At 51.2% G+C, this 24,501-nt stretch overlaps 1 protein-coding gene across 1 annotated transcript in view; it reads left to right on the top strand.

Annotated features, from left to right (window-relative positions):
* LOC122367911 overlaps positions 1-24,329 on the top strand; it is a gene marked incomplete at its 3' end in the record, with an annotated part of 57,896 nt that extends 33,567 nt beyond the window's left edge. The window contains exons 11-12 of the mRNA XM_043341438.1: positions 19,640-19,785; positions 24,162-24,329. Coding sequence (XP_043197373.1) covers positions 19,640-19,785; positions 24,162-24,329 — 314 coding nt within the window. The remainder of the gene's footprint in view (positions 1-19,639; positions 19,786-24,161) is intronic.
* Positions 24,330-24,501: the final 172 nt, after the last annotated feature.

A 24,501-nucleotide genomic window follows, 5' to 3' on the forward strand; every position in this document is an offset into this window, starting at 1 on the left:
TAGCCGGGCGCCGCGCCGGGCGCAGCCTCGCGTTGGTCGCCGCAGCTCAGCTCACGTCTGTTCATTGACGTCAACGGGCACAGCTCCTATCAGAATACAATCATGGCGCAGATAGGAGCCTTTGTGGCCGGAGCGCTACCGCCGCCTGCAAACAGCCAGCGTGTTTACCGCGGCCGATAGGGCGGCAGCTCGGCGGCCGCGGCTGTTTGCTCACGCCGTCTGATTGGTAGGGTATTTGCCGGAGATTTTCATGTCTCGCGTGGCGTCTTGACCGGGCGAGCCGCCACCCGTCGGGCTTCTGTATCGGAGCGCGGTTTTTGTCACTATTTGCGGGAGGGACGATAGATCAGAGACGTGATTAGAGACGGAGAAGAAGTGAGGGAGGCTCGGGCCGGGCAGGTGCGGTTGTTCAGGATACAATACCTACAGGGTTGATGTGGTGCATGAGCAAAAGAAGAGTGGGGACACTCCTGGTGCAGAGTGACGATCAGCAAATATAATATGCATGAACTCAGTCTCAGTTCAAATAACCCTTCATGATCTTAGTATCGTGCAAAAGGAGAGCTCATGGTCTCCGCAGCCATGCGTGCCGCAACAAAACGTCTCACGAAAATTATAACCGTAGACCACTATTGCGAAGCGGTTGTGTGGTTGCTGATGAACTGGAAAGCTTGTCAGCCGTGACCAACAACCATCCACGCCTTCCCTCATCCCTCTCCCTCCCCTGTTTACCCGCTCTCCCCACCCATCTACCCACCCAGTTACACTAACCGACTCTTGAACAGCCGCGCGCTCTGCCGAACTTCCCGGGAAACGCGGCAGAACCGGCGCGCTGCGCGCCATTAGATGGTATCGCGGCGCGGCGATATGCGGCGCGGTCACTGCGTCACTATCGCCGCAGCGCATCTTTCCACCGGTACCGATGCGGGGCGCACTGGTCAGCGCCACCCCAGGATGTGGGGACAGATCTGATCAAACGGGAACGCTGTGTGTGCGAGTACCGCACTCCCACTGACAAATTGTCTGGAGTAAAGGGTTGGGTGTTTGGTGTGTTTGCTCGTGTTTGTTCATGCGATTGGAAGAAGGTGGTGAGAAAGGCGAGTTGAGAGCATGTCATGTGCCCATAATTTTCATGATGGTCAGCTGTAACAAAAACATTGTCCAGGATCTTACCCAGGATTTTTTTGCTACATTTCATTCGTATCCATTTTTTTGTAGCACGTAGCACATTTCTTCTTACAGTTATTAGACCTAGAAACTTGTAACCCGTATTTCAATTAACACTTCTTACATAGCTCTTGAAGTTTATAGTAAGCGTCACAAAAATAATCATGTGGTGGAATTTTGGCAGCATGAAAGCTAGATGCATTTAAAAAAATGAATTGCTTGATTCTGGTGCGAAATTTTGGTTGGAGATGTTGCGATAACCTGTCTAATGAAATGACACAATATCAAATTTTAGATTCAAAGAAAGGACACAACATCCATTCAAGCTGCACACACCTCACACCACAGAACTATCTGACAACAGCCCGGGTGCGGCATTTAACACAGCACCACGACTGACCGTGGGAACTGGGTATTGTTGCCCCAAGTCGTATACCTCGCGAGCGTTTGCCACGAACAATAGGCACAGGAAGAGAGATGAGTCGTATTGGCCTATTGTGGGCCTGGCCGGTCATTCGGTAACGGTGCGTGGGCCTCGGCCGTATATCAAACCGGTTTCAGTCACACAGCGGAACGATCTCGGTCGATGGAGGAAGGCAATCAAAGGGTAAAGAGAAGAAATGCTTGATTAAGATCATCACAAGGCATATTCGTATCACAAGGCATATTCGGGTAGTGACTGTGAGGGACTCGAAAAAAAACTTATTCCAGATATTGAGTGTTGAGAAGGAAATTGTGTATATGGTATGACCGATGTTTCCAACGACAGCTGCATTGCTGCATTTTGCTCTTTAAGAACACCTTTTAGTCGTAGTGTGTCTTTTCACTTCGAACATCGACATCTTTGAAAAGTCGGCTTATGCTTCTTAAAAAACGTATGCTTTCATCAAAAATGTTTAATCAGTTTATGGGCGAACGCTTCATTTCATTTTCGCCGTATCACTTCCGTTGAAAATGCGTGGAGCCTGCCCGTCACACAGAACCTTTCACACACAGTTTTTGAACCTCGTCACACAGTTTTTTATTGATTTTGCTCTCACCAAAGTTGAATTCTACTTGCTCTTTCATCGGCGAACCATTCTGCATTACGACCTTCCTTATTCGTGAGTCAACATTACCTCGGATTAAGTATCTTTTAGCTACATCATACAACTAATTAAGTCGCTCATTTCGTTTATCAGGCAACTTGTAAACCAATGAGCGGCTGAAGTTTCGACTGGAATAAAGCTCAGCGGTTTGTGGACATTCCATATGAGCAAACACGGGGTCGTATACTACGAATTATTTTAGGACAGGACTATATACTAGAGTTTAACAAGCGGATAGCTCCAATAAAGTTTACCCTCCCTGTGACGTATTCGTGGATTTCCCTTCTCGGGGAATCAGCACGATTGGCATTTAAATGAACTCACGCATTACTGCTCGAGTTCGTCTGAAAGTCTCTGTTGCCGGCGTGGAAACATGAACCAAAAAAGAAATAATCCCCTGACCTGGTGCATCAGGTTGTTTGTATTAACTGATGCGGAGGGCTTCGCTGAATAAGAAGCACTGAGCAGGCAGAACTTGAAAGTTGAAATTAAATGGACATTCAGCTTGTCTCTGGGAAAGTGCAGGGCCAATGATTCCTTGCAGCTGAATGTTTAAAAAAATGGGTAGGTAAAAATGACGGATAGGCGTTATTAAGAAAGCGATTTTCTATAACTACGTAAACCTTGCACTTCTCTTTAAGGCTGCAGCCTCGAGAAACCCTATACGGTTCTCAGGTACAAGCTTTTGTTTTAGCGACCATTGCACAACATCGATTTTTCAGTTTTCTCGGAACACGTCCCATGGCTTTGTACAGGCCTGGAATGCCTCCCCACTGTCTCCCGTCACGGACGCGTCGCTCCCTTCGGGTCGAATTCCGGGCCGGCGCCGTCGGCAGCGGCGTCGCGTTTGAGCGCGCCGCGCCGCCACCGCCGCCGGCCGCGCGGCGAGCTCGATGCGCCACGGCTGCCGCGGCCGCGTCACTCCCTAATAAAGCCATAAAGCGGGCAGCTCTGTCGGTGCCGGCGGCGCCGGGCCGCTGCCAACAATGGCGTCCGGCGCCGAGCCGCTGCACGGCCGACCGCGCTGGGAAACCGAGCGCCGAATAACGACACGCTAATTGGAAAGAAAGTGGTTTATTGCGCCGCGCTCGGCACCGGCGCGCCGCGTTTGTAGCTGGCCGCGCTGACCGCCGGCTGTCAGCCGAAATCGCCGACAGCGGTACAGTGGTTCACAGGTCTGACCAACGCAGAACGCCGGCCGCCATTTTGAACTTCGATACCGACCGAAATAGGTCTTCCTTAGTCCGGAGCCCAAAATTTGTTTTTTTTCCTTTTTCGTGCTGCACGGCGCACATGTGTTATTTATGTGGAATATTACGCTTACAGTTAAAGGTAGTGTGCCAGCTTTCTTGGACCATATGGAGTTAATGACCCGGATAAGGAGAACCGGATTTTTAGAACTTATCCATACCTTCAAAACTTATGGAAACGTCTTAAATTCTTCAAATTTTGAGTACCCCAGTGCGAAATTCGCCCCGACGGGTTGTCGGTCGGTCCCCAACCACATTTCACACCACTATGAACAATAAATGCACACACTAAAATCGCTATTACCGATAGGCTCATCCAATCAAGTTTCGATAAACCCGTTCATCATCATCTCCTGCGGTTTCGAACACGCCTGCTAGGTGGCTTCTGATGCTCGTCGAGGTCGGAATTTCCAAATACGCGTGGTGCGTCGGGCCGCGCGCTCTGACTTCGGCCAAGAAAAATGCGTCAGCTGATCATTGTCATTTCTGCCACTTGCGTGTGGTGTAATGGGGTCATAACTTAAGAGACGGCTGTTTCATATCAATTATTTTACATAAAATCATATTTCAAACCACAAATTAATGTTCGACAGCCAAATTTAAGAAACAATACCAATACAGGCTTACAGTTTAAAGGTAGTGTGCCAGCTTTCCTGGACCATATGGAGTTAATGACCCGGATAAGGAGAACCGGATTTTTAGAACTTATCCATACCTTCAAAACTTATGGAAACGTCTTAAATTCTTCAAATTTTGAGTACCCCAGTGCGAAATTCGCCCCGACGGGTTGTCGGTCGTACCCCAACCACATTTCACACCACTATGAACAATAAATGCACACACTAAAATCGCTATTACCGATAGGCTCATCCAATCAAGTTTCGATAAACCCGTTCATCATCATCTCCTGCGGTTTCGAACACGCCTGTTAGGTGGCTTCTGATGCTCGTCGAGGTCGGAATTTCCAAATACGCGTGGTGCGTCAGGCCGCGCGCTCTGACTTCGGCCAAGAAAAATGCATCAGCTGATCATTGTCATTTCTGCCACTTGCGTGTGGTGTAATGGGGTCATAACTTAAGAGACGGCTGTTTCATATCAATTATTTTACATAAAATCATATTTCAAACCACAAATTAATGTTCGACAGCCAAATTTAAGAAACAATACCAATACAGGCTTACAGTTTAAGGCTCGACATTGTGTTGTCTACGATTAGACAGCTGATAACTCATTCCCGTACGTCGTATGGTCGTAACACTATAATGACCTTTGCTTATTGTCACAAGTGCGCCGCATTCGCGATTGTTGCCCGACGCCTGTTTGCAGGTGAGCCCACTACAGTTGTTATACATATCTAAAAACCGATAAACTTTTAGGCGAAAAAGGCACTATTCCAGGCCCATTTTTGATTTTTTTGCGATATTAGGTAAAAACAGAAGCTTCTTATCCTAGGAAAAATAAAACGGGAAATCTTTCAAAGGTGGCACACTACCTTTAAGGCTCGACATTGTGTTGTCTACGATTAGACAGCTGATAACTCATTCCCGTACGTCGTATGGTCGTAACACTATAATGACCTTTGCTTATTGTCACAAGTGCGCCGCATTCGCGATTGTTGCCCGACGCCTGTTTGCAGGTGAGCCCACTACAGTTGTTATACATATCTAAAAACCGATAAACTTTTAGGCGAAAAAGGCACTATTCCAGGCCCATTTTTGATTTTTTTGCGATATTAGGTAAAAACAGAAGCTTCTTATCCTAGGAAAAATAAAACGGGAAATCTTTCAAAGGTGGCACACTACCTTTAAATCAAATGTCATTCTAAAGCTACCCGAAGCATGACATTCTAAGCCGGCACTACAGCACCCACGGGATTGGTTGAAGGCGCCTGAAGGGTGTTGTTTATAGCAACGTATTTTAGCTTTCATCTACGTCGACAATGTAATTGCAACAGGCAGGTGTGCTGAAATCAATGCTGTTACGTCTTTCTTATGACAATATGCTTCAACAGCATTCAATCAAGCGAATTCTTGGCCGCGAGCCCGTCCTTTTCGGGAGCATTGCGGTACACCGGCACAGTCTACATTCAGGCGCTCGATGCTGGGGACATCTATGAACAATATTGTAAATAGTCCGTCGGCTGTGTCGCGGCTTCTCTGCTGGGTGTGCTGAAGCAGATGACTATTGCCTTTGAAAGAAGTTGTTGATTGAAATGAGCGCAGTTCTTTGACGTCAGTTTATCAAGGCTACATTGAAGATAATAGAGGCGTTGACCATCGGGGATATAGTTTTCCATTGCCAAAGTAGACATTTTTGAACACCATGTGTCAAAACGCCTGCCTTGCTGCATAGCATCAGAGCACCGGCCTGGAAGCTGAAACAAACTCCCGTGCTGCACAAAGCTGCACAAAATCTCCTCAGCTTGTATATGTTTGTCGTTGAGCTTTACGGGATAAATGAATTTGACGTATGTCTGATAACCACTAGATCTACATCTCTGACCGCGTTTCAAGAATTGTTGCAAGCAACAAATCGACCTGTAGCATGCTGGCTGTGTCTGGTTTTCGGCTATTTCTCTGACCTTTACAACAATAATAAATCAAGCAAACAACCAACATGAATCTTGAATCGCATATCTAGAACCCATTTCTTAGGAATATAGGCACAAAATTACCCAGCTTATTCTGCCGCCATTTCCGCTCTAGTAAAAATTTTGATGAACATAACCCACTAAGGTACCCACCATCAGGAAAAAATCTTTCTACCCTGAGCATCATGGCAAACCACCCTCTTCTTTACGACAGCCCCAGCCTCCCACGGGGGCAGTGACCGGGCCTGTCACGGTCTTTTCGCCCGTTCTGCAGTAGTGTGCGCGCCGCTAGGCTCGTGCCGTAGAGCGGCAGACCACAGCGCTGATTACGCTGAGTGGCCGCCAGACAGCAAAATGGCCGCCGAACGGCCGGGTCGGACCGACGGCGACGCGACGGGTGAGCTGTAGGAGCCGGAGCGTCCAAACGGACTACCCTGACCATTCCTTCTGGTCTGGACTGGTGAGAGGCATGCAACTGTGGGATGGATGCATACGACGGGCGAGCTTTAGGAGCTGCAGCGTCCAAACGGACTACCCTAACTATTCCTTCTGAGTTCTGGTTTAGAATGGTGCGAGGCATGCAACTGTGAGATGGATGCACAACTGTGAAGATGTGTAAGCTAGGTGAAGACGCTGTTTACGGAGGGACGGAGACAAGGAATAAGGTGAACACACGCGAGGTGAAACGGAGATGTCTTGGTTGTGCGTGCAGCGCCGCAGCGGTCATATCGACTGGTTGTGTCAAAGGCGAGATACTCTCTTCCTAGCGGTGCGGTGTCATTCAAATATCAACTTGATGGTGAACGAAACCCTGTCCGATAATAACATCCTGGTATTGGGTATTGCAAGCCTCATTTTTTGGGCAATTTTGAATTTATTTGCTAGGTTTAAGGTGTTTTGTTATGTTTAGTTTTTGATATTTCTGTTCGTTTTGTTTCTACTGTTTCGTTGATTTCGTTTTGTTTTGTTATCTTGATGGCTCGGTTTTCGGTATTTACCCCACTGATGTGTTCAGTGTTGAGTATGCTATCTGATTTTGAATTAACTGAAATATACAGCAATAGTCAAATCACTGACTTGGTAACGTGGCACGTTCGCCGCACGTTGCCCGTAGCGTAGCTCTAATATCGCTGCTGAAAGGTCACCATCTCCTCGTGGTCAGTACCGAATCGGAGGTAATCGAAGCCCTGAATGGCCCTCCTGCCCAGCCAGCGTTGATTGGTCCGGTGATTAACGCTGAACCAGGCCCAGGATTCGAATTTTCGTGGCACATGCATTGGATAGAACTACGCTTTGCAGAACTCAAGTACGAGTATATTTAGCCTTTGATCCGTTTGGTCTGTCCCTGTGGTTAATAAATGGAAGGAGTTTTCATGAGCTTCGAGGAGAGCTGTTTTCAGGCCATCACGGGAACATTTCTGGGAGGAAATCAGCTGTTTGCGGGCTGTGCAGCTGTTTGCAGATGATTTATTGCGCACCAATATTGATTTTATGATAAACATTATTCTTCATGTACAAAACTAATAAAACATCGAAAATTACCATTAACAAATATTCGAACTGAACTTCCTCCATTTCCAATTACGCGTCCAATCTACTGAAATGTCGCTATGTAACCATTTAGGCTTGCATTACATTCAGGCGACAATGTATGTCTACTAGCATAATTTTACTATCATAATTTATCATAATTTAGCATATTTTCGTTTGGGATGAGGGAGGAGGAGAATAGTGGTAGTGAGTTGTGGAATCGGGAGGAGCTTAGATGGGTTTGGAGGAGCAACAGGAACGACTTTGTAAACGACAGGAGGTCAGAGGAACCTATAGGAGGTTGGAAAAGTCACGGGGACAGACCCCTAGCTAAAGAGGCAGCTGAATTATTTGCAAGTTTTATTTTCAATTGACAAGAAAAAGCGGAATACAAAACATATGGATGTCGAGGAGGGGCGCTCAGAAAGACACTTTCCAAGAAGTGAATACCTGTGTCGTGTGGCAACCACTCGGCGTCGTTTTAGTCCCGGGGGTCACCGTGTGTGTCCGGGCTACCGGGCGAGTTTCCCCGGGCACCCCGCCCCCTCCTCTGTTGTCAGACACCCTGTCGTGTTGTCAGACATCCTGTCAGAGCGTGGCCCCATGAATTGCCGCGACACAAGACCCGGCCGCCATAAAACCCTCGCCGGCCGCAGAGGACGCGTTGGCGCGTCGCATCTCCATTTGTCCCCGGCTGGGTCGCCACAAAAGGTCTGCCGGGGCACGGGACCGCAGCCCGCCGGTCCCGGGCGGTCCGGTCCCGGTCCCGCCCGGTCCGAGCGGTCGCGGCCGAGCCACAGTTTACCACCCTTGCCTCATTGGCCGACCGTTTTAGGGCGGCGCGATCCAAACAGAGACGTCTTGTCGGCGGACTTTTCTCACCGTCCGGCCGGCCAAGATTTACGTCCCGCTCACCGGAGGAATTTGGAGCGTAAGGTAGCGGCTGGGGAGCTATCCTATCCGTCCGTGGGAGGGCCGAATTGAAAATATATGGCCCGTCCGACGGTGGTCAGCTCGACTCGGCCCGGCTGGCCGACGGAGGTCGCCGAGCTGGGTGCCGGGCGGCGGTGGCACCGGTTCCGCATTATCCGGCCGTTTCTGAGGCTGCGGGACTTGTCAAATTGCCGCCGCGGTTCCGTGGTAGCGCGGCGGCGGTGGCGGCGGCGGCGGCGGCGGTGGCGGCGGTCTGACGGCGGCGGCGCCAGCGGGACCGCGGCTCCGCTCCCCGGGGGCCGACACTGTAATTGTGCCGCCGGCTGGGCGATCCGTCAGCGAATCACTTTTTGATTGCCTGCGGAGGAGAGGAGCCAGCCGAAATGGGCCCCGAGCCTCAGAGCTCCGAACAGACTCGGCATATTCAAACGTGCCGACATGAAACCGCGGCCGCCAGCAAATTGTGTCGTGATTGAGGCAACATAAATCATCTCCGAAAAGGCGTTTGAAATTAGCTTGGATAAGTTTTTGTCCTCTGCGATTATTTCGCAATAAGCTAGAGCTGCTGGTGCTAATACAAAGTCAAATGCTAGTTGTGTTTGATGTTGTGTTTTGCGCATGTTCATGTTGATGTTGTGTTTTATAAAAGTGTGGCTCAAACAGTCGATGTACCAAATGGGCTTCATTATTGCCAAGACATGGATTGGTTTCGTTTCTAACTGGCTGACAGTTGCAAGGCATTTTGGTGCCGCGATCATATGAGTACATCGCGGGCCCGCGGCATCCTGTTTTTTTTTTCTGATAAAACATGCGTAGGTACACATAATAATCGAAAATAAGGGAATTGCTTCGCTCGTCATACATAAAGACGTATATCAAGGATGTACGCCTTTGCAAGACGATATCTTTGATATTTTTGCTGGACAAGTTAGTGCTGATTTAATTCTGCGGTAGTCGTTAAGTTTTTTAAGCAAATTTCTAAGCAGTTTTCGACAATCGGAGGGCATCGGGCCGTGTCTCCGACGATTGAGGCATTGGCGCCTATACAGCACGGAATTTTACGCCTCAGCGGACACCGTTAAACCAGAATCGGTTCACATCTACAAAGAGACGACGGCCGTCAAACGCGCCGCGCTGTCGACACTTTCGAGCTCGAGCGTCGGTTTTGTGCCCCTCACTTCGACAAAAACGGCGCCCGTGCGGCGATGGCTGAGCGCAGCGGGAGGCGGCGCGTTATCGCGGCTGCTCCATCTCAATTTGTGGCTGTTGGACCCTGGTGCGGATCGGAGCGACAGACAAAACTGCCGCTCTGAGAAGATGGACAGAACTAGGCGGGCGACCGCTCCACAGATAGGTGGCTAGGAGAGCGGGCTTTGGCTCAGGAGGCAGGCGCACCTTTGGCTCAGGAGGCAGGCGCACCTTTGGACAGGTAGGCTAGGCGAGAAGCCGGTGTCACGGGGCGGCAGCAGAGTCTCGGTCAGGTTTTATGGAGGCCTGGCCTCCTCGACTGTCACGGGAAGCGCCTCTCCACCGAGCTGGTGGCCAAATTGGCCCGGGCGGCACGATGAGAGGAATATTGAGTGGGCCCCGAGACGCGTCCGCTGCATACCAACTGAGACCAATGTTTGGAATGGATGTCTTGAAGCACGGGTGCTTTTGTCACGAGGCATCAATTAGGTTTTAAATGGATTCGATAGTGTCCGTTTTGGTGTTTTGCTTTTAGCGCGAATATGAACTGCGGCGGCATAGAAGTGTAATGTTTTGCAGCTGTATGAAAATTTATTTACACCGGCCTCGTTCAGTATTATATAAAACCTTGAGACTAGTCAACAAATTCTGAAATGAACAAATGAACGATTGAAACAATGAAATAAATAATTGCAATATTGCTAATATGTAGTCCATTCATACGTTTCATATGACTTAACCCTATTAGTGGCAGGGGGGTTGTTTTTATCCACCCCTCAGGTTTTTCGGGAATATCTCCAAAACCGCTGAAGCTACGATGCTGAAATTTTCTGACTTTTCCTAAAACTAAATTGGGCACATTCCCTGAAAATTTCAAGTTCATAACTTTACCAGGGGCGGCTCCAGACCACTGGGAATTGGGGGGTCCTATTCGTGAAGCGAGTCATTTGGGCGAAGATCACGATGCTGCACCAGTTTTACGAACAGTGAATGTAATGTATCATGTGATAACATATACAAAGTTATTGTGCATCCTCTTTTGACACGTTTTTGCTATAATAGGCGGATCCAGGCGTCCAAAAAGGGGGGTCATTTTTACCTCCCAACATAGGTGCCCTGACACCGCCTATGCATGACCAATACAATTTTAGTCGTTCTCTCATAAGAAAATTGTAACATAACAAGACCATTGCCACCCTTTTTAGAAACAGTACCAACAAAAACCTTATTTACTATACTTTTTGTGTACCCCCAATCTCAATGATCTGTATCCGCCTATGATTTTTGAAAATGCATATTTCTAGGATCCATGTGAATTCCTGGTTCATTCTCTATCGATCGGCAAAAGTTGCGTTAAGATTGGTTCAGAAACCTGGCCGTGATAAGCAGTCTAAAATGTATCTGTAATTTGCCCGTTTTTACCCCCCTCTACCCCCCTATTGACATTTTTTAATTTTATTTTTTTTTAGAAATGTAGATCTCGTTGAGCCAAATCGAATGCCGTTTGAATTTTGAAAATCGGCCGGTTACATCTCGAGATATCAAGGGGGGGTCGTAAACAGCCCCCCCCTGCCACTAATATGGGGTAGCCAGGAGCCTGCCACTAATAGGGTTAATAATAGTGTTCCTGTAATTTAAAGACATGTTTAAATGGCAGCCAATAAATTGATTATTTTTATACCCTTTACTGACTTATCTTTTCTCCAAACCTCAGCGCTTATGTTGACAATAACATTCGATGGTTGAATCACTAATCTGCAAACTCCCTATAGGTTGTGCTGAACACAATTTATTCCACACGTCCTCTCTCCAAACATGTAAAACCACAATCCACACCACAAAACCACAATCGACTCTTCACACAAACACACGCGCAGCAAGCCTTTTGATTGCTGGCACCGAGTCCACACATCGAGGCGTACCGCCTCTCTCTCTCTCTCTGCCCGGCGTATTTGCTCGTCGACCCGTGATTTCGACTATCATGGCTTTAGTGGCATTCAAATACTGGCCAGCCGGAGATCAGCATTTTATTGCATTCGAATGGGGACAATAAAACGCGTTCGATCGGTCGCGTCGCCGCGTGCCGCTAGCTCTGTGTGTTTCTATCGCCGACTAAGGTGTCGTCACGGTCCGGCTGACATCAATCAAAAACACCGCGGGATTCCGTGGATCGGTGTTATGTATGTGTGTGTGTGTGTGGTGTTGACAGGCGCGAGGGACAGGCTCATGCGAGATGAGATGAGAGGGGAGGACGGACGGAGAGGGGAGGGGTGGGTGGGGGGACCGGACGGTCGGCGATGTTATTGTTGACCCAGGTGGTCGGACCATGGTCCCTGTTTGTACCGCCGGCCGGCCGATTGGTCCTGTTTGATTTACAGCCGTTCACAGGGGGACGAAGGACGTGCACCGAGAGGGTGGGACCCCCGAACACCCCTCCGGACAACAGGGGATCTCAAACTGGGTAACACGGGGCAGTCTCCACAAGCCATTACTCAAAGTCAGAAACAGGTGTCAGCGCCAAACGCCTTCCACTGAGAATCAGGATGTGGCTTGTGGCGTTGAACACAACAGCGCAATTTTGCAGTTGGGTTGGGACATACGCACTCATCAATTGAAGGTCTCAAATGTGCTAACTTGAATACTTACATGGAAATAGCACACTCCTTTTTACGATCCACTCTTGTAGGTTTCTTGAAGATTGATAAATGGGCACTGCTCAATTCACACTCATCAATTGCACATTATTCAACATTGGCATTATCCGTTTGCATTGTTCAGCTAGCACAAGATCCTATTCCACCACAACCCACGTCCATTCCCATGCAGCCCTCAACCCGCCTCAACACCGGTTTGAGAACCCCTGCGTAAAATCAACAGGCCGCTCATGTGTAGGCCAGCTCGGATTTCGGGTGTCCGGTGCAGCCGGGCGGCCGGCGGGTGTGAAAACACGGCACCACGCGGTGGGGGAGAGGGTCCGGCCCCAGCGCGGTGGGTGCCGGACTCTGCCTGTGGTGTCCGCGCCGGCAACATGTCCTCAGCGCTGGACGCGAGTTTTGCCGTGCTCAGCTACCTGCTGTACCGGGAGAGTGTGCTGCGCTGGTACCGAGAGCTCTCGGTCGCCAGGGGCTGGCCCTGGGAGGACGATGTGCGACTGCCGGCGGCCTGGAACGGCTGGGGGTGTGCCAGCAGGGCGATGGGAGGTGATCAGGAGCTGCAGCAGGTGGACAAGGAGGAAGAAAATGAGGAAGAGCCGTGTGAGGAGCGAGAGGTCGCTGAAGAAGATCAGGTGAATGTGAAAGAAGAGCGTGAGGAGGAGGAAGAGGAGGGACAGGATGAGGAGCAGGACAACGAGAGGACTGAGGAGGCCGATAGTGACGAGGATGGGGAACAGGGACGGCCGGGTGTTCCCTGGAGCCAAAATGCGCGGATTGTCAGAGTCAGTGCAGGTAAGATCTCCGTTGAATGGTGTATTTACTCATAAGTTCTGTGTTTCTGTCTGTATCCTGTATGCACAATTTTTCTGACCCAGGTCAGTGTTTGTCTCCTATTCACAGCGACACCTTCCCAAACTCGGGTCGGTATATAGAGTCAGCATAGGCGTCGGAACGAGGGGGCACCGAGGCACCGTGCCCCCTTTGATTTTGGTATTTTAACATTAGCCCTATGGGCGTTGCATGGAAAGAATGGGACTAAAAGTCGGCAGTGCCCCCCCCCCCTTCCCTTAATTGAAGGTGTTCCGCCGCCACTGGAGTCAAGAAACGTCAAGCGGAAGGAACCGAGACCCTCATTCACACTTTATTGACTCCCTCCTCTCCGTTTTTATGATCTGAGGGTCTGTGTGTGTCAGCGTGTCACCAGAGCCATGGTAAATGCTCAAAGTGGCTGTGACTGCTAACTATGACGGAGATTCGGTGCTCAATTACTTCTGGGAATTGAGAGAAGGATGTGTGCTAATTGTTCACATAATGAGGAAGAGACGGAAAATTTTATCATCACTGGACACTCACTGGGTAGATGCACGTAGACATCTACATAAATGTATTCGTGAATAATCTTGTCAATGGTCAGTTGGGTTCCTGTTTTTAATCAATGAATGAAATAATCACCATATCTTTCCATGACATCAATCACTCATTTGTAATAGCATATTCCTATCTATAACATCATGCAACTATCGTTGCATGCAACACACATTTAACACTTTCAAATATCGCACTATAGACAGCACTGCGCGTGCCATCACTTTGCACTCAAAGGCACGCTCCCCCTCCCCAGTACCATGGGCCACATGTGTTTCGTCCACCGGCTATTCCGTTCCCCTCCCCTGCCCTCGCGGTCCAACCGTTGCCCCTCAGAGTCCGGCGGGGTCCCTCATACGCACCCATATGGTCCAGATGTGTCGTGTTCGAATGGTGACCTTACTTCGGCAGGGCTTGTCGTGCCTGTCCCCAGTGTTGGATTGAGTTGAGTCGGACTGTGTGGCGGTCCCACGGGAGCTGTAGGTCAAGAGGGCAGTGGGGACAGAAGGGAGACGTGGGAGGGAGAGAGAGAGAGAGAGAGAGAGAGAGAGAGAGAGAGAGAGAGAGAGAGAGAGAGAGAGAGAGAGAGAGAGAGAGAGAGAGAGAAAGAGAGGAGAGAGAGAGAGAGAGAGAGAGAGAGAGAGAGAGAGAGAGAGAGAGAGAGGGCAGAGAGCCAGAGAGGGAGAGAGAGAGAGTGAGGGGGTGGTCCGGTGTCCCGTCGCGTCGATTGTGGTCAGCCAGCTGATGTTCTGGGGAGAGCAGGGGAGACGAGGAGTTGATGACAGTCGGACCGTCGTCGGACAGTTCGTCCCGGGAGATATCTGCCGTCTGCTGTTAGAGGGGAGGCAGAAGCCAGAACTGGGAGGGAAGTGCTGCGAGACTCGGGATAAGCTGCACTGAGATCGGAGCGGAGTCACTGAGCATGACAATTGACACCACTCAAAACGAATTTATTCGGGCGAGTGCATTGCAATGTGAAGACCGTGTAATGTCAAGTTGTCAATTGTCAAATCAGTGGCGGAAGATTGCGTGGTTGTTGGCTGGTATAGTAGGCAATTATTTTTACTATCATTCTACATCATCATTCTACATTCTACATACATCACTGGACGATTCTGTAGCATAGTTAGGAGGGAGCTCTAAACCGAGCGACCACCGAATACAAAGTAAAACGTTTTTTTGGGGCGACAAACGAGCGAGCGAGGGGGTGAGTCTTGCACGTGCGGAATTGCGGGGGTGGGATACTTCCAACTGACCTGTGCACGGCACCCCACTAACCGGTCTCAAGCGATGTGCCAAATTGGAGCGTAGGTAACCGGCCCAGCCATTCTTGAGATCTTAGAGCGGCAACCTGCACGTGCGCACGTGCAGCTGCGCCCCAACTGTGGCACATGGAAATGCATTGCCTAGAGGGTGCCCTTGCCTACCTATATGCCAACTTTTAGCGCAATCGGCCCAGTGGTTATCGGGATATGGCAATTGTTACAAAACTGACACCTCTTCGTTTTGCCTGTGGCTGTGGCACGTGCATAAGGGGTCATCGATATGTATCAAAATAGTCTTATACTTTGCAGAAGGAAGGAAACTACCCTACAAAAAAAAAAATACCGCAAGTAAGTCGGCCCAGGGGTTGCTGGGTTCTAAGCCTCTCAAAAGCGTTACGCCGAGATGGGTCGGACCGCTTATGCTGAGATTTTTCCGTTATATTAAAGAGACTTCGCTTTGCTCGCTGCGCTCGCTTGCTCGTAATCAGCTCGCTCCGTCATACTTTTCACTATTTTTTACCGGCCCTTTTCTTGTCTTCATTAACAGATTAGGCAAAATAATGTCTTTGCAGACTACAAGTGACTAAGACATTGCTAATAAAGGCTGTAAGATTTACGCTGCAGTCGGCGTTGGAGGGGTTGTTACTGAATTGAAATTAGCCCCTTGGGGGTCACTCAAACGACCGCCTGCTTGGCAGCAGCAGCCAATCAGCGTGCAGCAGCTGGCGTCACGTGACTGTCGGTCATGCACGCCTGCCGCGCCATTAACGCCGCGGCCGGGGCGGCAGCGCGCCGGTGCTCGCCGCCGGCTGATTAGCCCACCGGCCGCCATCTTGGATTCCATTTACGGCGTTCGGCCCGGGGAGGATGGATTTTTTGTTTTTATTGGGGCTGTAAACGCGAGCGGCGGCGGCGGCGGCGTCACGCGCCACAAGTCACGTGACGCGGCCGGCCGATATACCTGGCGGCGAACGGTGCGCGGGAGGCGCGCCGCCACCGCCGCGCCGCCTCGCCGGGACGTAGGTATGAATAAGGCAAACGATAGGTGATTTGTGCGCCCAGCCGAGATCGTAATAAAACGATATTCTGCTCGGAGATTATCGACAGCTCGAGTTTATGACTGGGCCCAATGAAGGAAGACAATAATCGCTGGTTGACGGTGAATGGGATTATGATTTGATGAGGATGACTGCATACTCGGCGCTTTACTGTCGGTCTATGCTAATATTGGCCTTCACAAGACTCTGGCTGGTCAAATATTCATCAGAAGCAGTGCACCATCGAGCCTTGTCGGTCTTTACCATCTTGGCTATAAACGTTTCTGCAAGTATTCTCTTTGCGTAATTATGACAATTGACAGTTTTATGACTCCTCCGGAAACCGAATCACATGAATGTATACTGTGCAGTCAGTGAAGATGTACTGCACTTACCATTGCGGTGCAGAACGGTGTGCAATTATCGGCGGGAGACCTTTTCCACGTCGGTTTATGGCGCTGTTCTGAGGTTTCTTCTTTCAGCCACCGCTGGGGTGGCGGTGTTTTATTGTCGTTTGGCTTTCAGTCGCTGTAAATAGCGCGGTTGTCATGTTGCCCTGTACATTGTATCGCGGTTGCTTCCTCGTGCGGTTGATATTTCAGAGTATGTCTTCTCGGAGACAACAGCCATGCTGCTAAAGGAATCTTCTCTTCATTTCTCTGCTTTATGGACATGGTTGATGTTTTAGCAAACAGGCCATTCATTTTAGAAGTATTCTCACAATGGACTCAGATATCGTAAATAGGAAGTGAGCCGAAGCTGCATAGTTACGCTTTTGGAAGCAGTTTTTGCTGTTATCTTGAACCTGCACATTGCAATGCTTAGAATAACCAATAAGACCTTCCCAGTTTCCACCCTTCCCAGTTTCCACTATAATTCAGTTCCTCAAACCTTCTGAAAATCATCGGGCTCGCCGCGCCCAAAATCACCGGTCCGTCGCTCGCCATCCCTAACTGCTCACTGCTCAGGCCGCGCGGTAGGTAGACTGTGCCGCCCTACACCGGAGCACGGCGGAACGCATATAGCGGAAAACCGCAGTCAGGGGCGGCGAGACGTTTCACGCTTCGGCGTTAGCATGTGATGTTTGGGCCAGTTCGACATGATTTGGGTGATGTGGGACAGAAGGGTTTAGCGGAGCTTATTGATGTTTAGATGTTAGTGATGATATTGTCAAAATTGTGGCCAACTAGGAATCAAATTGTTTATACTGGTGTTAATTTTTTGAACACTTTTGGGCTTTGAAATATGTGCTCAAATTGTGATATTTTTCGCAAAAGGTAAACATTCTTAAGATTTGATGTTTTGAAAATAATTGTGAGTCACTCACTTGCTGGAACTGTCACTGCCATTTATTTTGCAATTTCTATTACATACCTACGATTACTGACTTCGTTAAGTTATTGCTATTCTTAACATCACGATGTAAGGTGCTTTGAGATGTCTAATCAGCCAAATAACACTAATCCTCGCCCACAATGTGACTACCCATCCATAAAGGCAGTGCAAAAAGCGTCGACAACTCGAACGAACCCGTTCACACTGGCAATCGCTCCCACTTCTGAGCCGCATTATCACCTGCAGTTCACACCTCGCGTTCGCACCATCAGCCGACTGGGCCGTCGACCAATCAGGAGGCGCCTACGGCGAGCAGTGCACGCGGCCTGCACTCTGAGATTTAATTACCGCTCGACGTCGTGATAGCGGCGCGCTAATATGCCGCGCCGAGTGCGGCCGACTCGGCGCGGCGCGGCGATAGCGGCGCCTCAAAAGGCCGCCATGTTTGGCCGTCGGTCGCGGCGACGCGATTAGATTCGGGCGGCGCTGGCCGGCCGGTCGGACCGCGGGCCGGCGGGCGGAGCTCTGCCGTGATACGACGGCCGTGTCTGGAGCGGACGGATTTATGAAGGAGGCGCTGGGACGCCAGTGTCGCCGGATTAGCGCCGCACAGACGCCGGATCAGGCGGCTCCGGCAGCCCCGAGCCGCACCGCCGCCGCCGCCCCGGGGCGGGGGCGGGGGCGGTGATAGAGCGCCGCTCGCGACAGATAGCGGCCGCAGTGAGCCGTCCGCAGCTTCTGACTGAGACGGAACTGACAGCGGACAAGGGCGGTCCGTTTTGTGCCAGATACGGCGGCTTTTCGCACAGTCGATAGTCGTGTTCTTTTGAATGCCCTGTGCAAAGTGTCTGATTCATTGCAGGCAGGCTCAATATGCTGCACACTAATCTATTTGCAATGCTTATTTAATTAATACAAAAAGACGCACACAAAAAGAATACAGAAAATGTAATTGTCTAGCGGGAATGAAGCGTGGTTTCTAAATAATGCGTGCAAATTTATTCAGTTATTTCCAAATGTCCTTCCTCAACATACGCCTCATTTCCAACCGAACGATAAATCGCCGTATGATGCAATCCACGTCAGGCCAATGGTTCCTGCCCTCCCACGTGCTGTCTGCCAGCCTCTAAGCCACTGCGACCTCAGCGACCCAGCCAACTGCACACAGATCGATAAACGTTTTAACGACTCCCCTGCGCCCGCAGTGACAGCCTCACGGCCGCGCACCGGTGCGGGGCACTCTGTGTCGGCAGTTTGGGCCGTGTCAGACCGTTACAACCCACTCTGAGAACCCAGCCGGACAGACAAACAGCGCCGAAACACAGCCCCCGGCCATCGTAACACACCGCCCGGAGGCCACCGCGGCCCGCGCGTGGCCAACGGGACACCAACACTTGGTCTGAGCGCTTCCAGGGCGCCCCACCTGGCGGCCATTGGTTCTCGGCGCTGTTACACATGCCTTTCAGCCCGCCGCCGCCGCCGCCGCTGGGGATATCGGGCGGCGATTCTGACCGCCGGGCCGCCGGCATCCCGCGCCTAACTGTCCTGTTGACACTGCCCGGACACGCCTTTATTGTCGAGCATTAGCGGGGCGAGCGGCGGCGCGCGGGCGGCGATCGATTCCGCAATGAATGACGCGGCGATCGGCGCCGAGCGCGGCTCCGCCCGATGACAGCTCCGTTGTTCCAGAGCAGGGCGGAAGCCCGGCGCGCGATGGGACGGGGGTGGGGTGCGCCGAATGGTGGGCGGAGGGATAGGGGTGAAATGTGGACCAGCGGACAGGTGGAGGGCACGCGCCGGGAGGGGGATGGGAGCTGGTGGGAGCGCGTTTGACGTGTATGTTATGGATGCCTATATGTCTCTGTGGTGTGCCTGAGCAAATACAAACTTATTCACGACTACTCGTCACCGTATATTCAGAGACGTAACGATTCAACTCCTTGCCATGATCATGATAAATAGCTGAAATAACAATAGCCGGAGACAATTGACAATAGCCACCACTATCTACGACAGACCCTGATAGCTGGCAAATCAGGGTGAAATAATCATTCATGAATTAAATTATCGGAGAACCAGAAGTCTAGCAAAAAGAAGCATGCAATAAAGCCATACCAACTCACCACCACAACCTCAAGCACGAATAATCACAGATGCGCAGACAAACACGAAACAAACAGTGGCGTCAACTCTCGCCAGCTGCTCACCAACTGACCCTTGGCCGTCTGTTGTTACAGGGAAGACCCGCACCAAGGACAAGTACCGCGTAGTGTACAGCGACGCCCAGCGACTGGAGCTCGAGAAGGAGTTCCGCTACAACAACTACATCACCATCAAGAGGAAGCTGGAGCTGTCGCGCATCCTCGGCCTAACCGATCGACAGGTGGGTCGACTCGACAGAGCTCTGCCGGGCGGTGTGTTCACTGTTTATGATACTGTACGACGAGTGGTTTAAAGAGCTGAACAATTGAACAGTACAATGGGTTGAACAGCTGAACAACACAGATGAAATGGGTTGATTGTTAGAACAGCCACATTCTGTTGGGGCATACTCTAACGCATATCAAGCAAACGTTCATTTTGCAATGAGGATTGTACGGTTTTTCATCAGTTATATATTTCAGATGAGAATTATGTGCTATTCAGGTGTGCTGATCATTGATCAATAATTAACAAATTCAGTTAATTGCACTGATCCAATCAGCATGAGCAGGCAGGATTTCAGATTTCATCACGTAATCAGACGGAGCGACTAGGTCACCCTCCCGCGCCTACCGGCGCTAATCGTCGTTTGAACATCTATATAGAAATCCCTGTCCGTCCCGTCCATAATGCCCGCTTTTCTCTCTTTCTTTCTCTCTCTCTCTCTCTCTCTCTCTCTCTCTCTCTCTCTCTCTCTCTCTCTCTCTCTCTCTCTCTCTCTCTCTCTCTCTCTCTCTCTCTCTCTCTCTCTTTTCCTTTCCCTTTCTCACTCCCTCCCTGCCTCCATCCCTCTTCCCTCCCTCCTCTCCGCTCTCTGACTTTGTCGATCACTGATCCAATCGTATGCTTACTTACCCCTCCCCATCCGTCTCTCTCCCTCCTCTCCCCGTCTCCTTCATCGCACTTCTTCGCTCCCCCTCCCTCCCTCCCTCGATTTCCTCCCCTTCCCTCCCTTCCTCGATTTCCTCCCCTTCCCTCCACTCCCTCCCTTCCCCTCCTCTCCCCTCCACTCCAATCCCCTCTTAGTACTGAAAAAAGTACTGGCTAGTGGCTTCTTCCCCGCCCGCGCCGCAGATACCTACATATACGTTTTTATGTCCCAGTTCAAGACGCTATACGTATATTGGTACGCTCGTAATACTAAACATGATCGCTATTTTTTCAGTATTTTGTGGAATTCTGTAACTAACCTATCCCACATATGAGTGACTCGCCCCGACCCTCCCCCGCCTTCCTCCCTCTGCACCCCCCCCCCCCGGGACCCACCACTCACGATCGGTAATGTTTTCAGTGCTAAAGATATAATTATGCCTGCTCTGTTTCCGTCTCCGTCTTCCCTCTCTGCCTTTGTCTCTGTATCTGTCTCGTCTCGGATTCCATCCCCATCTCCGTCCCAGTTCCCGTCCCAGCTCCCATTCCCGCTCCCGCTCTCTTTCTCCGTCCCCGTCTTCATCCCCCTCCCGCTGACCGCTTCATCTCCGTCTCCGCCTCTGTCTCTGTCTTGTCTCCGATTCCGTCGCCGTCTCCGTCCCCGTTCCCGCGCTCCCGCTCCCGCTCTCTTTGTCTCCGTCTCCGTCCCCGCTCCTGCTGGCCGCTACATCTCAGTCTCCGTCTTCGTCTCCGTCCTATCCCCGTGCCCTTCCCTGTGCCCTTCCCTGTCCCCACTAAACATAAATTTTGTGGAATTCTGTAACCAACCTATCCCAAATCTGGGTACCTCGCGCCCCCCCCCCCCGCCCGCCACTCAGGATCGGTAATGTAGTTATTCGTAGCGGCCGAGTGCTGCAACTAAGCTGTAAGTGCATTTTAAAAACGTCTTTCGGCTCCATCCTCTGTACTTGTTCTCTCACCGACTCAATCATTTGCTCACTTACCCTTCCTTCTCTCCCTCCATCATTTTTTTATCCATCCATCCACCATTTACCTACCCCCCTTCCCATGTCTGTATCATGCCACATTTCCGCTGTCCGGAAGCGGCCGCTCTGGCGGCACCGCAGTTACCGCACCAACCCCTCCGCCCGCACGCCCCACACTGCGCCGCCGCCGGCCCGTGGCTGCGGCCGGTCGGTCACGTGGGGACCGCAGCGACCTCTACGGGGTCGCGACCCTAGCGGCCGGGTACTGCAACTAAAGATGTGCATTTTAAAAACGTGCAGGACTGGAATCGAACCAGCGACCGATCCCACAGGAGGTTACCACTCTAACAACTGAGCTACCAAGGACGCATGGATAAGCGCTTTGAATAAGGCATGGTACCCCGCACGGCTTGATGACATGGTCTGGTGCGTATTGCGGCGTTTTACGGCGAAGTGGTTGGGAGCAAATTTGGTGTGAAATGAAGGTTATACGCCATATTTCTTGACCAAATTTTCAGAACAAGAGGGCAAAAGCAAGACAGTACGCTGGAATTGGTTGTCCAGCGGCGACATGCACGTTTTATGATTGGCGATCGCCGGTCGTGTGAGCTGACGTCACGCAGACAGTCAGCGCCATCTCTGGAGCGTCGGACGACATAGTCGGGGGGCCGAGTTTGGCTATTTGGGGGGTGCAAATGCGATTAAAAATGTGCCGCGCACATAGCCACGATCGAGAGCTGTCGATTGGTGGTTGAATCGTGTCTGTAGGTGGTGTGGTTTGGGCGGACGCGGTTATTGCAAAAAACTGAAACGCTTCACGTATTATTTATTGTCGATAAATTTAATTCCTCGTCCTCTCAACTGGCTAAGCCACCTCTGAGACGGCAAAGATCCTGCTCAATACTTCCCTCTCAAGGGGTGATCCCAGATTGGGCTATCGTAAAGATAGCGGCGGAAAATTCGCCCATTCCTTTCGCTCTCGGGTTTTTCATGACGCCACATGCAATGCTCAGCAGATTGTTTTATCACACTTATGGTGCAATGCAGGACTGCGAAGCACCTATGGATCGCTTAGCTGAGTAAGCATTATGCCTGAATTTTTAGGGACCGGACAGTCGCATAGTTTTCGCATGCCACACTGCTGCCTTCCACCGTTTAGGACAAGGGGACGAACATCCGAAACGCCTCCTCTGAATGGGACGATTCAGGACATGGAATGCAGATATCGCCGGCCCAAAAATGCCACCAATTTCTCCCAGACATGTGTCGCGCACGCGTCGCGTCTCGGATTCCTCGCGACGTCGTCGTCGTCGTCGGCCGTGTCGACGCCGACGTCCTCTCGTGGGAGGGTCGCGGCCGCCGCCGGGCTGAATCGGGCTCTGTTGCCGTCAGCTGGGAGGGCCGGCCTCATCCAATTCCGACCAAGAATGTCGCCCGGAACGTCCGAGGCAATAAATCGAGTCTGCCCGGGTGTGCTCGGGTCGGAGGATGCGGCCGGCCCGTCGGGAATCGCGGAGCGCTGGCCCGGGCCTCCCTGGACCGGCTGAGATCCGCGGAGACCCACGGATTTCATTGGCGAACACGTCGCATGTGCGGGGCCCGGGCGGGGCGCCGGGAACATGGGACGCGGCGGATTCCTCGAATGGTGACCAGCGGTGCGTCTGATTCATCTCTCACACCCGCTGACCAGTGATCGTGTGAGTGTGTATGTGAGCCGCGTCCGGGCCTGATTCAGACCGAGAGGGCGCATTCCGGGGGCGGCAGCATCGCCGACCAGCTCCGGCCGCCGGTACCGGGGTGTTAATGGCGGGCGCTAACAACACCAAGGTCGGCACGGCGACCGCGGCCTCCTCGGACGCTCCTCCGGCCTCTGAGTAGCGCCCCCGGGGCTCGGAGGGACGTTCAGTCAGGTGTGCAGAGTGAGTGAGGTGGAGGGATCGGCCTCCTTCTCCCAGAAATAGGGGGTGAGATGGAGGTCGGAGGTCGCACCTCGCCGCGGTCACATGTTTTGCGAACTGGCGGTGAACCGGCTCGGCACCTGTCGATCCAAGTCGGGTGTGGTGGTGCATATAGGTGCAGGAATACGAGTCAGATGTCATGAGCTCTGCCATCAGCAGGCATCAGCCAGCTACTAGGAAGAAATATTGTGTTTTATCGTGGTGCTTGATGGGTGCTTGAGGGGCCATGGACAGTGGACAGTCTAATAAGCCCGGAGATAAATGATATGCCGTTGATGATATAGGGTAAATAAAGGGCGGCTGGTTTGCCCGCATTCCTGGACTATGTGCTTAGATGCACTGTCATTCCCTGAGCTGTCATATTGCGTACCACGTCCCAATCACAAGCGTGGCATTCTGTTTACGTATGGGAATTGCGCATTTCACACATTTTCCGTCGCACATTTTATAACATTCTCACACCTCTCCGAGTAAAAAAAGTAGAAATGCTCATGTGGAAAGCCTGACTCAAATATTCTACAATGCTCTTCACTCTTCAAAGTTATATTCTTCGTCTACTTTCAGTGTTCTCAAATAGCGAACAGCTCAATTCGATCGCTAATCTGCTCTCCCTTTGGCTGGTTAGCTCATGGCAGGAAAACTTCACTTAATTATGAAAGTCTCGACTCCGAAGGAACCTACAACAATTCCGCCATGTCTGCACCACCGAAACTGAATCCTATTCGCCCTGTCTCTGTCCCCAGGTGAAGATCTGGTTCCAGAACCGCCGCGCCAAGGAACGGAAGCAGAAAGGCGATGAGGAGACGGCCAAGAGGCAGATGATCGATCTCCAACAGGCGGGCGGCGGCGGCGGCGGCGGTACCGCTGCCAGTGACATCCAGCTGGGCGGACTGAACCACGCGCACCTACAGGTCAGTCAGGTCACAGTCAGATCACGATCAGTTCACCAGTCAGGTCAACGTCAGATACTGGTTATTTCACAGCTCTAGTCACATTCAGCTCGGCGGACTGAACCACGCGCACCTACAGGTCATCAGGTTACGATCAGGGGTCACGGTCACAGGCAGGTCTCAGCTAGCTTAC

The sequence above is a fragment of the Amphibalanus amphitrite genome, unplaced genomic scaffold, assembly GCF_019059575.1.
Source record: "Amphibalanus amphitrite isolate SeventyFive unplaced genomic scaffold, NRLGWU_Aamphi_draft 000905F_arrow, whole genome shotgun sequence".
Lineage (NCBI taxonomy): Eukaryota > Metazoa > Arthropoda > Thecostraca > Balanomorpha > Balanidae > Amphibalanus > Amphibalanus amphitrite.